Source organism: Oryctolagus cuniculus, chromosome 2 (assembly GCF_051225735.1).
Source record: "Oryctolagus cuniculus isolate XC-2025 breed Fujian yellow rabbit chromosome 2, ASM5122573v1, whole genome shotgun sequence".
Classification (NCBI taxonomy): domain Eukaryota; kingdom Metazoa; phylum Chordata; class Mammalia; order Lagomorpha; family Leporidae; genus Oryctolagus; species Oryctolagus cuniculus.
This window is the reverse complement of record NC_142868.1, coordinates 175588532-175601846: the sequence shown is the minus strand read 5'-3', so window position 1 is coordinate 175601846 and position 13315 is coordinate 175588532. Positions and strand designations below refer to the sequence as shown.

General features: G+C 38.5%; 2 protein-coding genes across 17 annotated transcripts in view; one reads left to right on the top strand and one right to left on the bottom strand.

The window, feature by feature from the left end:
• Positions 1-13315, top strand: part of BIRC6 (baculoviral IAP repeat containing 6) — a 255140-nt gene that overhangs the window by 117692 nt on the left and 124133 nt on the right. For 14 of the 16 annotated variants that reach the window (XR_016229486.1, XR_016229487.1, XR_016229488.1 and 11 more), the window contains 9 exons: positions 600-923; positions 1163-1262; positions 3619-3833; positions 3992-4200; positions 4534-4880; positions 5510-5729; positions 6124-6257; positions 7200-7337; positions 9799-9926. Coding sequence is in view for 13 of the 16 variants with exons in the window: in XM_089326564.1 (XP_089182690.1) it covers positions 600-923; positions 1163-1262; positions 3619-3833; positions 3992-4200; positions 4534-4880; positions 5510-5729; positions 6124-6257; positions 7200-7337; positions 9799-9926 (1815 nt within the window). In the remaining 3 variants the exon portion in view is untranslated. The remainder of the gene's footprint in view (positions 1-599; positions 924-1162; positions 1263-3618; positions 3834-3991; positions 4201-4533; positions 4881-5509; positions 5730-6123; positions 6258-7199; positions 7338-9798; positions 9927-13315) is intronic. The other 2 variants (XM_089326558.1, XM_089326557.1) reach the window with 1 other exon arrangement.
• MEMO1 (mediator of cell motility 1) overlaps positions 1-13315 on the bottom strand; it is a 652780-nt gene that overhangs the window by 525592 nt on the left and 113873 nt on the right. The gene's annotated exons all lie outside the window — the stretch shown is intronic.

Here is a 13315-nt window from a genome sequence, read left to right as displayed (position 1 = left end):
ACTTACATGAATGCATTTTAGTTGATACATATTTGAGGGAATTTCATTAATGCTTTTTTGTGGAGTCTTCAATTAAAATCCATTCTCTGTTTAAATACTCCTGATCAAATATTACCTCTTACTATTCATTTGGAGTGTACAAGCCAAAACAATACTTTAAAGCCCTGTTAAATTCACGTGTTAAAATTTAATAATCGCATCAGATGTTTTGTAGGTTTCATTGGTGTCTAAATACAGTCTGTGGCAAATGCAGGTGACAAAATTATGTCAGGTTAATCAACACAAGAATCCACCTTCTTTTAATATTTTGTTGTGAGCAGAACTTTGCTTCCTTTTTCACATTTAATCGTTCTGCTTCATTTTTACCTTTGAATTGAGAAAAGTTCTCAGTTACACAGGAAATTTCATATTCAATTTTTAAAGAAGTACATGTAACAAAGTAATGTTCCACTTATGCTGAGTCCAGTTTTGATTTATCTTTTTGTGTAATTAGGTTCTAGTTACTTGTGTTTCTCTTCGTAATATATGCCCATGTAGTATTCCTCACAAAGTAGGTAGGCAGGATTAGTCTATATATGTTGCTTTTACTTCTTTTACAGAAAGCAAAGCTGGAAGCCAAGTTACATCAGACAACAGCTGCAGCAGCTGCAGCAGCGTCAGCAGCATCAGCAGTAGGTCCTGTTCACAACTCTGTGCCTTCCAACCCAGTGGCTGCCCCTGGATTCTTCATTCATCCATCTGATGTTATTCCACCCACTCCAAAAACAACACCACTTTTTATGACTCCACCACTCACTCCACCCAATGAAGCAGTGTCCGTTGTGATTAATGCCGAACTTGCACAACTTTTCCCAGGCTCAGTCATTGATCCCCCAACAGTCAATCTTGCTGCACATAACAAAAATTCCAACAAGTCCAGAATGGTAAATTATGTTTTAAAAAGGTGTTGCCCTAGACATTAAAAAATATGTGAAATAAACTAACTTTAGAAGGCAAAATTGTCTTGTAACTTTCTCTGTATCTCTATATATCAAATCATATTTATAAAATATAATGCTACAGAATATATATCAGGAAATGAGACTTGTTAATTAGGTAGCATTGGTAATTTTTATAGAACAAGGGTAATATCAATGTAGAATTATACTCTTTTCTTTTCTAGAATCCTCTTGGTTCTGGTCTAGCCCTTGCAATTTCTCACGCATCACATTTTCTTCAGCCTCCACCTCACCAGTCCATCATTATAGAGCGAATGCATTCAGGTAATCTTTGACTTTCATCAGATATTTTCCTGCCCAGCCTGCTGGCCCTATTAAAAATTATCATTCTTTAGTTTGACTTTCTTTTGCAAATAAATCACATTTGCTGTTGGATTCGAGGTATGAACACTATGTAAGGCTTGAGCTCTTTGCTCACCAAGGAGAATTGAAGAGTGCTGTTAAGCATGTTTGCTCAACCCTAGTTAGAGAGTACATGGCATAGTTGTTGAAGTAATGAGGATGTATATATCTGCCTCCATTTCATGGAGACTCAAGTAGGTTTTCCTAAAACTGGCATTCATGTAGTATAAGCATTTCTTGTGAATAGCAGACAGAACTGCTATTTCTTAAACTGAGATAGATGAGTAATATTAAAAACACTCAGGGTTTCTGGGTAGTTTAAATTTTACCTAGGTTAATCTTGCGCTTATATGCTGGAGAATTGTGACTAGGATAGGTGCTTTCATTTAGAACACATTTGTGAATAGATAATAGACAGTTTTTAGCTTATAATCCTACCAACTGTTCTATGCTTGAGCAGGAGTAGAATTCAACAAAATCCTTAGGGAAATGGCATGGCTAGAGACTTGTAGCACTTTTCGTTATTAAACCATAATTGCTTTATTGCAGTGGGATGTTTCCTTATTTGGAAAAAGGAATTTGACAAATAATGAAATAAATGTTGTATTTTATGTCCATCTTATCATTGATTGGCAACTCCATTAATGGTTATATCATTTAGAGTGAAAATTTGTGGTTCTGTAGCCTTTGGAAATCTGAATAGTTGTTTATACTGCAGTTTGGTTATTTTATCCATGTAATCAAAAGACTGTGGCCCTTAAGGCCCTTGAGGAGGAGAGCCATGTTCTTTGTTTGTTGTTTAGTAGTATTTCTGTTTATGAGAGTTTTAGTAACTGCCTTGTTTTCTTTCAAAATTGCTCCATCAAAAATAGCACTATTCTTAGAAGTTTAGTTGTTTTCCTTCACTGTAAAATGTAACTGGAAAGATTACTAGCTGCCCGTCACCCCAATGCAATGAAAAATAAAAAGAATTATGATATTATTAATGATCTGCCCTCTGTTTCACTAATTGAACTTGGCCTTTTTTTGGTTTTTGTTTTTTAAGATTATATTTACTTATTTGAGATGTAGAGTTAGAGAGAGTGTGAGACAGGGAGCAAGGCCTTCCATCGCCCGATTCTGCAGCAGCTAGAGCTGGGCCGATCTAAAGTCAGGGGCCAGGAGCTTCTTCCAGGTCTCCCCCGCTGGTGCTGGGGCCTAAGCATTTGGGCCATCTTCTACTGCTTTCCCAGGCCATAGCAGAGAGCCAGATCAGGAGAGAAACAGCAGGAACACCAACTGGCACTCAGAAGGCATGCCAGTGCCACAGGCAGAGGTTTAGCCTACTATGCCACAGCACCAGCTCCAAACTTAGCCTTTTAACATATGTGAAATGAGAGCTGTAGATCTCTTGGTTCTTTTATCTTGCAGAGCTAAAAAGACAGTGATGTGCCCATTTTGGGGAAAACATTGAGATATGTGTTTTTCCCTTTGAGGGCCTTTTCAAGGCATTTTTAGTTGTAGTTCATTATGTGTGATTTTTAGACACAAACTGATTTTGCATCTTAACCCCAATACAATGTACAATTCCACAAGAAATTTAACAGAGCTTAAAGAAAGCTAAAGTCAAATAATACAGTTTGATATCTTTACTGTATCTGGTTGTCAAACTGAGAAAAGTAATGTCCACTGTTGAAAGGAGAGCAGATTAGTACTTACAGATTTAACTTATTATGTACTACTTTTGGTGATCTAATTTTTTATGCTCTAATGTTGTGAATGAAGCTTATGGTTTAATTTTTCTGTCCTGTACTTTAATTGATTGATTGTAATTTTTCTGTCCTGTACTTTAAAAGTGGGTTTCTTTATTATTTTTTTTTTTTAAGATTTTTTTTTTTAAAGTTGAAAGGCAGATTTAGAGTGGGATAGACAGACGGAGGGGGAGAGAGAAAGATTTGCCGTCCGCTGATTGACTCTCCAAATGGCCATGGCAGCCAGGGTTGGGCTTGACCTAACTAAGGAGCCAGGAACTTCATCCCAGACTCCCTCTTGGTGCAGTGGCCCAAACACATGGGGCATATTCTGTTGCTTTCCCAGGCACATTAGCAGGGAGCTGGATTGGAAATAGACCAGCCAGGACTCACACCAGTGCCTATATATTGTGGCATTGCAGGCAATGACTTAACTGCTATGCCACAAGTGCTGACACCATGGGTTTCATATTTTATAATGAGTACTCTGAACAGCTTTTGATGCATCATTTGATTGAAATGTTTTTTATGAACTGTTTCTCTCATAGGAGCAAGGAGATTTGTGACTTTAGATTTTGGCAAATCAATACTGTTGACAGATGTGTTGATTCCAACTTGTGGTGACTTGGCTTCTTTGTCAATTGACATTTGGACATTAGGAGAAGAGATGGATGGAAGGCGGTTGGTAGTGGCCACTGATATAAGTACTCATTCACTAATTCTTCATGACTTAATACCACCTCCTGTGTGCAGATTCATGAAGGTAAATTACTTTGAGGAAATGGATGATTTCTATGTTTGTGACAAACTCATGAAAAATACTTGAGTATATAAGAATTAAACTGTATATTGTATCTGAATACATTGCTCAGATTTTTATTGTGGCAGATTTGTGTGTATAGTTACACATTCTCATTTCAGATCACTGTCATTGGACGTTACGGCAGTACCAATGCAAGAGCCAAAATTCCTTTAGGATTTTACTATGGTCATACGTATATCTTGCCTTGGGAAAGTGAACTGAAATTAATGCATGATCCTCTAAGGGGAGAAGGAGAATCTGCAAACCAGCCAGAAATTGATCAGCATTTAACGATGATGGTTGCTCTACAGGAGGATATACAATGCCGGTTAGTAGAAAATTACGAATGTGTTGTAATTCTGTCAAAACTGTATTTTTTATATAGTTTTATACTTGCTTGTATTTTTGTAAAAAAATGTCTTTTTATAACTTTATGGAAACAAGCAAAAGGAAGTTGGGCAGTAGCATATCACAGTAATAATACTTAATGTGTGGAAATACTGTGATTAAATAATTAACTGCATTTATTAATACTTAAAATTGAATAATTCTTTTTTAACAGTTGTATATTGACATATTTTAGAAATTTAGTTGCTGGTATGTACATGTATATCACGGGAATTTGCAGGAATTAGTTTATTCATTTATTTCTTGCTTACAGGTACAACTTGGCTTGTCATCGTCTAGAAGCTCTTTTGCAAAGTATTGACCTTCCTCCTCTTAACAGTGCTAATAATGCACAATACTTTTTGCGAAAACCAGACAAGGCAGTGGAGGAAGACAGTAGGGTTTTTTCTGCTTATCAAGATTGTATTCAGCTACAGCTTCAACTAAATTTGGCTCATAATGCAGTACAGAGGCTCAAAGTGGCTCTCGGTTCAAGTCGGAAGATGTTGAGTGAAACATCAGATCCAGAAGATTTAATTCAGATGTCTTCCACAGAGCAGTTACGTACCATCATCAGATATCTGCTGGACACTTTGCTCAGCCTACTTCACTCCTCCAGTGGTTGGTATTTGGTTTATGTACTTTTAAGTCTGGGAATATATGAGTATTTGTGATTTTGTTGCATGTTTTAGGTTCTTTGTTAATATTTTCTGTATATTGTTTTTGTATCCTTTCTAATGTGATTATGAAATGTCTTCTTAGAATCACCCATTTTTTTCCTCCTTATTTTCTTTTGAGTGGATTTTTGATGGGTTTTGTTTATTGTGTTTGTGTTATTGACATGCATATCATTGTATTTATGGCAAAATAGTAAGTATTGTTAAAGACTCAGCAGTGAAGACTTCATAAATAGTCAGCCTAACAGAGTGTGGTTGTAATCTAGTTAGCAACCATTTTGATCATTCCAGGAATACTCGCCAACGCTGACACAGGTTCTAATCCCCAATACCACCATAAACTCAGATCTGTCTGACACATCCAGCTTCACAGACAGGAAATATAAGCATTCGCTCTTCTACAAATATTTAACAGTGAGTTTTTAGATAGAAGAAGTAAATAAATAGAAAATTAACTAGATTATAATTGTCTGCTGGTTGCTGGTAAAGAAGAAGGCATATCTAGGTATGCAGATTGTGTGACAACAGCATAAACTTAAATAGGAAATTTTACTGTTTTCTCTCTTGTAATAGGACACTCTGTTCCTGCAGTTTTGCAGAGCACGTTCCATGCCCAGGCCTGTGAAGAGCTCTTTAAACACTTGTGCATTAGTGGAACCCCAAAGATACGGTTACACACTGGTCTTCTGCTTGTGCAGCTATGTGGTGGTGAAAGATGGTGGGGTCAGTTTCTTTCTAATGTTCTTCAGGAATTGTACAATTCAGAGCAGCTTCTCATCTTTCCACAGGATAGGTAGGTCAGAAAATATTGAAGATATTTGTTAGTAGTGACTTGTTTGTGTCAGTCATTGTTCAGGTTTTAAAATCTCGTGTATGTTAATATCAAGTGTGGGCGAAATGATGCAGGACTCGTGACGGTCTTGGGAATGCCCACGGGTTCAGCAGCAGTGTATTGAAGGCAATGATACATGCTAGAAGTAAACTATATTCTCTAGTGAACCTGAAATTTGTAGGTCTCTGTTTTTAAGTATTTCTTACTTTATACGTTAAATGTTTTTGAGTCTAAGGTAAAGTTATTTCATTCTTCATTAAGTGTTTGAATTCTTCTTGATAATGTTAATTAAAACTAATAACTAAGAAAAACTAATTTTAACATCATCTTACTTGTTTTTTTTAATGTTTTTTAGAGTCTTCATGTTACTTTCCTGCATTGGTCAGAGATCACTTAGTAATAGTGGAGTATTAGAAAGCTTACTGAATCTTCTGGATAATTTATTGTCACCTCTTCAGCCACAGTTACCCATGCATAGGCGGACAGAAGGTAGTAGTCTTTTTACTAAAAACATAAAATTCCAATATAAACTGCTTTTATAAAATATGTACTCAGAAATGCTTGCTCCAGACCCACTGTAGCACATTTGTTTTTATCATGTAAACTTTGTAGCATGAGCACACTCCCTGTAACTGAGTGCCTTACAGTTACTACTTTATTAAACTGTTACATTTTTATTATTTGAACTTGGATATTGTTACATTATGTTTTTTCTATAACTAAAATCAGACTCTGTTATGAAAGTTTATTCTTTAAAAGGCACAATTACTGTTCTGGGTGATAATAATGGGTTTCATTTGAACCAGATAATTGTAAGACTAAATCTTTAAAACATGGTTTAGTGCTAATATGAATTGTAAGTTGAGTTAGAGGTTTTATTTTCAGCTACTCTTTTTTTTTTTTTTTTAAGATTTTATTTACTTATTTGAGAGGTCGAGTTACAGACAGAGAGACAGAGAGAAAGGTCTACCTTCTGTTGGTTCACTCCCCAAATGGCTGCAATGGCAGGAGCTGCGCTGATCCGAAGCCAGAAGCCAGGAGCTTCTTTTTGGTCTCCCATGTGGGTGCAGGGGCCAAGCACTTGGGCCATCTTCCACTGCTTTCCCAGGCCAAAGCAGAAAGCTGTATTGGAAGAGGGGCAGTCGGGACTAGAACCCGGCGCCCATATGAGATGCCGGCACTGCAGGCAGGGGATTAACCCACTGTGTCACAGCGCTGGCCTCCTCTTGAGTCTTAACAGTAACACCTTATTACTTGTTTTCTAGTTTATAAAATATTTATCTGTTGGATTCAGCCTGTTAAATATTAGGGTCAACAATTATATGATTTTTTTTTAGATTTACAAAACACTTTATCTTAGTTGTTTATCAGAGCTGATTAGGACTCTAATAGTCACTGGATATATTTCTTTTCCCTCTCATTCCTTTATAGGAGTACTAGATATTCCCATGATCAGTTGGGTTGTTATGCTGGTGTCCAGGTTGCTGGATTATGTGGCAACTGTTGAAGATGAAGCAGCAGCTGCAAAGAAACCTTTGAATGGTAAAGACAGGGAGAGATTTCTGACAGGTACTAGAAGTTTATAGTAATATGTTGGTGGGGCTTTTGAGTGACTTAGCAGTTGTTCCACAATCAACTGGTGACCTCGAGACCAGCTGTATGTAATTTATGTAAAATGTACATCAACTTTACCAGAGATACATATAAAACTGGCTCCTTTGTCTGGATGTGGCTTTTCATTTTCAAATACAACTATGTCTTTTTTTTTTTTTTTAAAGATTTATTTATTTATTTGAAAGAGTTACACAGAGAGAGAAGGAGAGGCAGAGACAGAGAGGTCTTCCATCTACTGGTTCAGTCCCCAGTTGGCTACAGTAGCTGGAGCTGTGCCGATCCGAAGCCAGGAGCCAGGAGAGGAGTTTCTTCCGGGTCTCCCACACAGGTGCAGGGGCCCAAGGACTTGGGCCATCTTCTACTGCTTTCTCAGGCCATAGCAGAGAGCCAGATTGGAAGTGGTGCAGCCTCTACTCGAACCAATGCCCGAATGGGATGCCTGCACTGCAGGTGGCAGCTTAACTTGCTACGCCACAGCGCCGGCCCCAACAACTGTGTCTTTCACAAAGTTTTTCTTAGTGTACTTGGAAACAATTTATAGTAACAGATATGTGATTGAGTTAGAGGGGAAATTTGGGAGTTCTTGTATATTTTTTGTATTTCGATATAGTGAATTCTGCTTGCTATTGTTGGTCTTCTAAATAGCTGTAGATTGCCTTCCCCTCCCCCTTTTTGAGATTTTATTTATTTATTTGAGAGTGAGAGATAAAGCTCTTCCTTCCATTGGTTCACTCCCCAGATGGCCGAAGTGACTGGTGCTCTGCCAGTCTGAAGCCAGGAGCCAGGTGCTTCTTTCCAGTTTCCCTTGCAGGTGCAGGGGTCCAAGGACATGGGCCATTTCTTCTGCTTTCCCAGGATACAGCAGAGAACTTTATTGGAAGAGGAGCAGCCGGGACTAGAACTGGCATCCCTATGGGATGCTGGTGCCACAGGCAGAGGATTAACCTACTGTGCCGGCCCCTGCAGATTGCCTTAATGCTCAAAGAAATTCACGGATTTTATGTTTTTGAGCTGTAATTTTTTTGTGTATTGCAAGGAAATCAAACTGCAAGACCAATTGTTTTCTTCTTTTCCCAGCTAACAGGGAATTTCATTAAAAGATTTTGAAATAATTAAACCTAATATGTAAATATAGCCTTTATAGTCTATAAAATTTGTAATTCTACACATTGTCAGAATCCCAGTATATTAAAAAGTTTCCTTGAGATGTTTTTTAGCTGAATCAGTTGTTTTTGAGAATATTATATTTTGGAAGAAATGAGAATTCTCATATACAGGGAATTTTCTTTTTACTGATTTTATAAAAAAAATTTGTATATATGGGTCATTGTACTGTTAAGATATACAGTTACAATAAACATTGCTGTATTGTAAAGTTGGAATAACATTGGAAATCAGCTTGATTTATATTATTCAGATACCACGGCAACATTGCTGAAAGACCTTTTTCAGGATTTGATGAATTTGAACTAAGAGAACAAGAAACAGATGTTTTTTGGTTAAGCACTGGAGAGTTTTTATTGGTAAAATAGGGCATTGGGCCTAATTTGAACAAAAGAATGACAGGATTGGTTAGATAGTTATAAAAAAATGGGGATGAATGTAACTACACTGGTTTTTAAATTATTCAACCTTATTTTGAAAATTTTTAGTTTTAATTTTTGAGTATCCTTTTTTGGTCTCTACACAAAAGCAGGTGTGTCTGAATTGGGCAATAGTAGTAGTTGTTAGAATTAAGATGCATTCAAAGCTGTGTTTTAAGAAAGACTAAATGTAAATGTTGTGCAGGAAGCTATTATCCTAAAGAAAAGATGAGACGCATGGAGCAGTCATGTCTTATAGACATTTAGAGTCAAGGGTAGAGCAGTGACAGTTACTTAACTAGGGTCAAATCATCTGGTGATTCCTTTGCTGTGCTTTCCTTTTCTTTCTTTAAAGCTGCTTTATTGTTTTTTTTTTTTTGTTTTTTTGTTTTTTTTGACAGGCAGGGTGGACAGTGAGAGAGAGAGACAGGTCTTCCTTTGCCGTTAGTTCACCCTTCAATGGCCGCCGCGGCCCATGCGCTGCGGCCGGCGCACCGCGCTGATCCGATGGTAGGAGCCAGGTGCTTCTCCTGGTCTCCCATGGGGTGCAGGGCCCAAGCACTTGGACCATCCTCCATTGCACTCCCTGGCCACAGCAGAGAGCTGGCCTGGAAGAGGGGCAACCGGGACAGAATCCGGCGCCCCGACCGGGACTAGAACCCGGTGTGCCGGCGCCACAAGGCGGAGGATTAGCCTAGTGAGCCGCGGCGCCGGCAGAAGCTGCTTTATTGTGATTGACATGTGTGTATCAGGGCTTTGTGTTTTTTGGGTATGAACATTACTTTAAACTGTGCTTAATGGAATTACTAATAAACCTTTTCCTTTCCCTATAGGTAACCAGTGGAGTTTTATTAACAATAATCTACATACTCAGAGTTTAACAAGATCTTCGAAAGGCAGCAGTAGCCTTGATAGATTATATTCTAGGAAAATCAGAAAGCAGCTTGTTCATCATAAACAGGTAGTTGTCAGTACTTTTTAAAAATTTTAATGTTGAGAATATCATTTTGGTGGCTGTGTGTGATAGAGCTGCTGGCAGATCTTAGGTGTCAACTTCAATGTGCTACTTAGCTTAGGGAAGTTACTCTGGAGACTGAGTTTTGTTCTATTTGTGAAATGTGTCAGTATGTGGTTTACACATTTTTGGTGATGTCATTAAAATGTTTACCCTTGCCATCTCTATTACTACCCTTCAGAGTGAGATTGCCATGACCTTTCGCCTAGTCAGAAAAAAGTCTCCCTGCTTTTTTTGTTCCTTAATCCAATCTATTTTCCATTCTAACTCTATGAGTTTAATACAAACCTGAATCATATCACTCCCTCACATTCCTAATGACTTCCAGTTGACCTTCGAAAGATGGTAAAGCAAATTAAGTCTTAATTAAGTAGCACTGCATTTACATATTTGAATGTTCATCCATAGTTCAGGGGCGTGGCAAAGGCATCAGGTAGGGGCATGAGGTCACTCAGGGGTGTGGCAAAGGCGTGGTCTTCCAGTTCACAAATCTAATCAATTTTAACCTGTATGCCTGCCTATTTCAAGTTGAAATTTACAGTACCTTCTTTGAGAAGGCAGGTTTATGAAATCCATAACTGAATTATGCATTTACTTGTAACTATATCTTTCTAGTGACTTCCTGCATGTTTGGCTGGATGAGGAAGTTAATCCAGAGCTTGTAGAGTCTTTATGGATAGAGAGTTTTCTCCAGTTTTGGCTGGTTGCTCATTGCTCAGACTGCTGGTTGCCAGACTTCAGGGCTGTGGCATGTGGGACAGGAGGGAGCTGATTTATAAAAGAATAACATGAGGAGGAATCCTTGCGATGAAACTGTTCAGTATTGATTGTTATGGCAGATGCATTAACTAATGCTTGTAGAATTACGTGCAGCTGAATACACAGAGCAATGTATGAGTGAGAACAAGGGAAACTGGAGAAATCAGATTGGTGAATTGTATCAGTGTCAGTACCTTATTGTATATATTATAGTTTCATGAATTGTCATCATTAAGAGAAATTGAGATAAGGGTATAAGAGATCTCTGTACTGTTTTTAAAGTTGCATATGAGTTTACAGTTACACAAGTCAGAAATTTAATTAATAGAAAACCCCAGAAAAAACAAAATTTGAAAGATCTTCAGAAAATTCATGGAAACCACATATTATGATAAAAAAAAACCTGTGCATGAATTCCAAGACTTTTTTGCAACAGAAATAAAAACATTTTTTGGTTCTGATTTCCCAAGAACTTTTCACAAGTACCTGTGTAGTATCTTGAGGGAAATTGTCATAAAAGCAAAGCTAAGAAGTATTAAATGCTAAAAATGTTTTCTTCTACGTATTTAAAAATAGTTATTTTCCTGTATTAAAATAATACCTACCACATTCAATGTCTTTAGTGACTTATGTCAGAAAGTCTTCCAGTTGCATCTATTCTCCCTTAGATAAGGAGCTAATTATTTTTTTGGTTAAAAATTAAAAAAAAATTAATATCATGTTCTTTAAAATTATGATTGATTTATTTGAAAAGCAGAGATGAGAGAAAGACTGAAACAGGTATTTTCCATTAGTTCACTCCCCAAATGAGTACCACAGCTGGGACTGGTTCAGACCAAAGCCAGGAGCTCAGAACTCAATCTGAGTCTCTCATGTGGGTGGTAGCTTCCTAAGGGATTACCTGTTGCCTCTTAGGGTGCACATTACCAGGAGGATGGGAACTAAGCAGAGTCAAGACTTCAACCCAGGCACTGGGAGGGTGGATGCCAGCTAGAGTCCCAAGCAATGTCTTTTTTTTTTTTTTTTTTTTTTTTTTTTAAGGTTTGCTCACTCATTTGAAAGTCAGAGTTACAGAGAGGAAGACAGACAGACAAACAGACACACACACACACACACACACAATAAGAGAGGGAGAGAGAGAAATCCTCCATCGGCTGGTTCATTCACCAAATGACTGTAACATTCGAGGCTGGGCCAGGCTGAAGCCAGGATTCAGGAGCCTCCTCCTCCGGATTGCCTGTGTGGGTTCAGGGGCACAAGCACTTGAGCTATCCTCCAGTGCTATCCCAGGCATGCTAACAGAGCTAGACTGGAAGTGGAACAGCCAGGTCTCAAATTGGCAGCCATATGGGATGCTGGTGCTGCAGGCCATTGCTTTACCTGCTTTGCCACAATGCCGGCACTCCAAGCAGTTTCAGCTACCACACCCAGGAACTGATCAATCCCCCCCCCCCTTGTGTGTATATATGTGTGTGTGTGTGTGTGTGTGTGTGTGTGTGTATATAAAATCTCTCTCTCTGTATATATAGATTGATTTGAAATGTTGAGTTACAGCAGAGTCAGAAAAAAAGACAAAAGATCTTCCATCCCCTGATTCACTCCCCAAATGGCTGCAATGGCCAGGGCTGGGCCAGGCCGAAATCTGGAGCCAGGAGCTTCATATAGATCTCCCTCTTTGGTGGCAGGGTCCCAACCACATTCCCCACAGTTTTCCCAGGCACAATAACAGGAAGCTGGATTGAAGTGGAGCAGCTGGGACACAAACCAGCGCTGTGGTACAGAGGGTTAACCTGCCATCTGCAGTGCTGGCATCCCATATGGGTGGCAGTTAAGTCCTAGCTACTCCACTTCCAATACAGCTCCCTGCTAATGTGCCTGGGAAAGCAGCAGAAGATGGCCCAAATCCTTGGGCCCCTGCATCTATCTGTATGGGAGACTCAAAAGCAGCTCCTGGCTTCAGCCAGGAGGTATTTGGGGAATGAATTAGTGGATGGAAGATCTCTTTTTCTATATATATAATTCTGACTTTCAAATAAAATAAATAAATCTTTTTTAAAAAAAGAATCAGTCTATCCCCTTCTCTCTCTGTAACTCTGACTTTCAAGATAAACAGAGCTTTAAAAAATAAACAACAGGAAAATCATGACTTCAACCTTGTGGTCGGTATGACTGTTGGAACTCAGCCTTTCTAAAAAAATGATAATGGACACATTTTAAAATCAAAATTAAAGTAGTTTTATTTGAAAGGCAGACAGACAAACATGCAGACACAGATATCGAGAGAGAGTGATCTTCCAGCTGCTGGCTCACACCAGATGCCTGCAATAGCCAAGACTCAGCCAGGCACAAGATGGGAAACAGGAACTCTGTCTGTGCCTTGAATATGAGTGGCAGGAATCTAAATATTTGAGTAGTCATCTGCTGCCTTCCCAGGGACATTCGTAGGAAGCTGGATTGGAAGTGTATGAACCAGAACTGAAACCAGACTCTGTGATAGGAGATGCAGGTATTGCAGGCCGCTAACGGCTGTGCCAAAACTTGCTCCCATTTTTTTTTTTCCAATCATCAACAGTTAA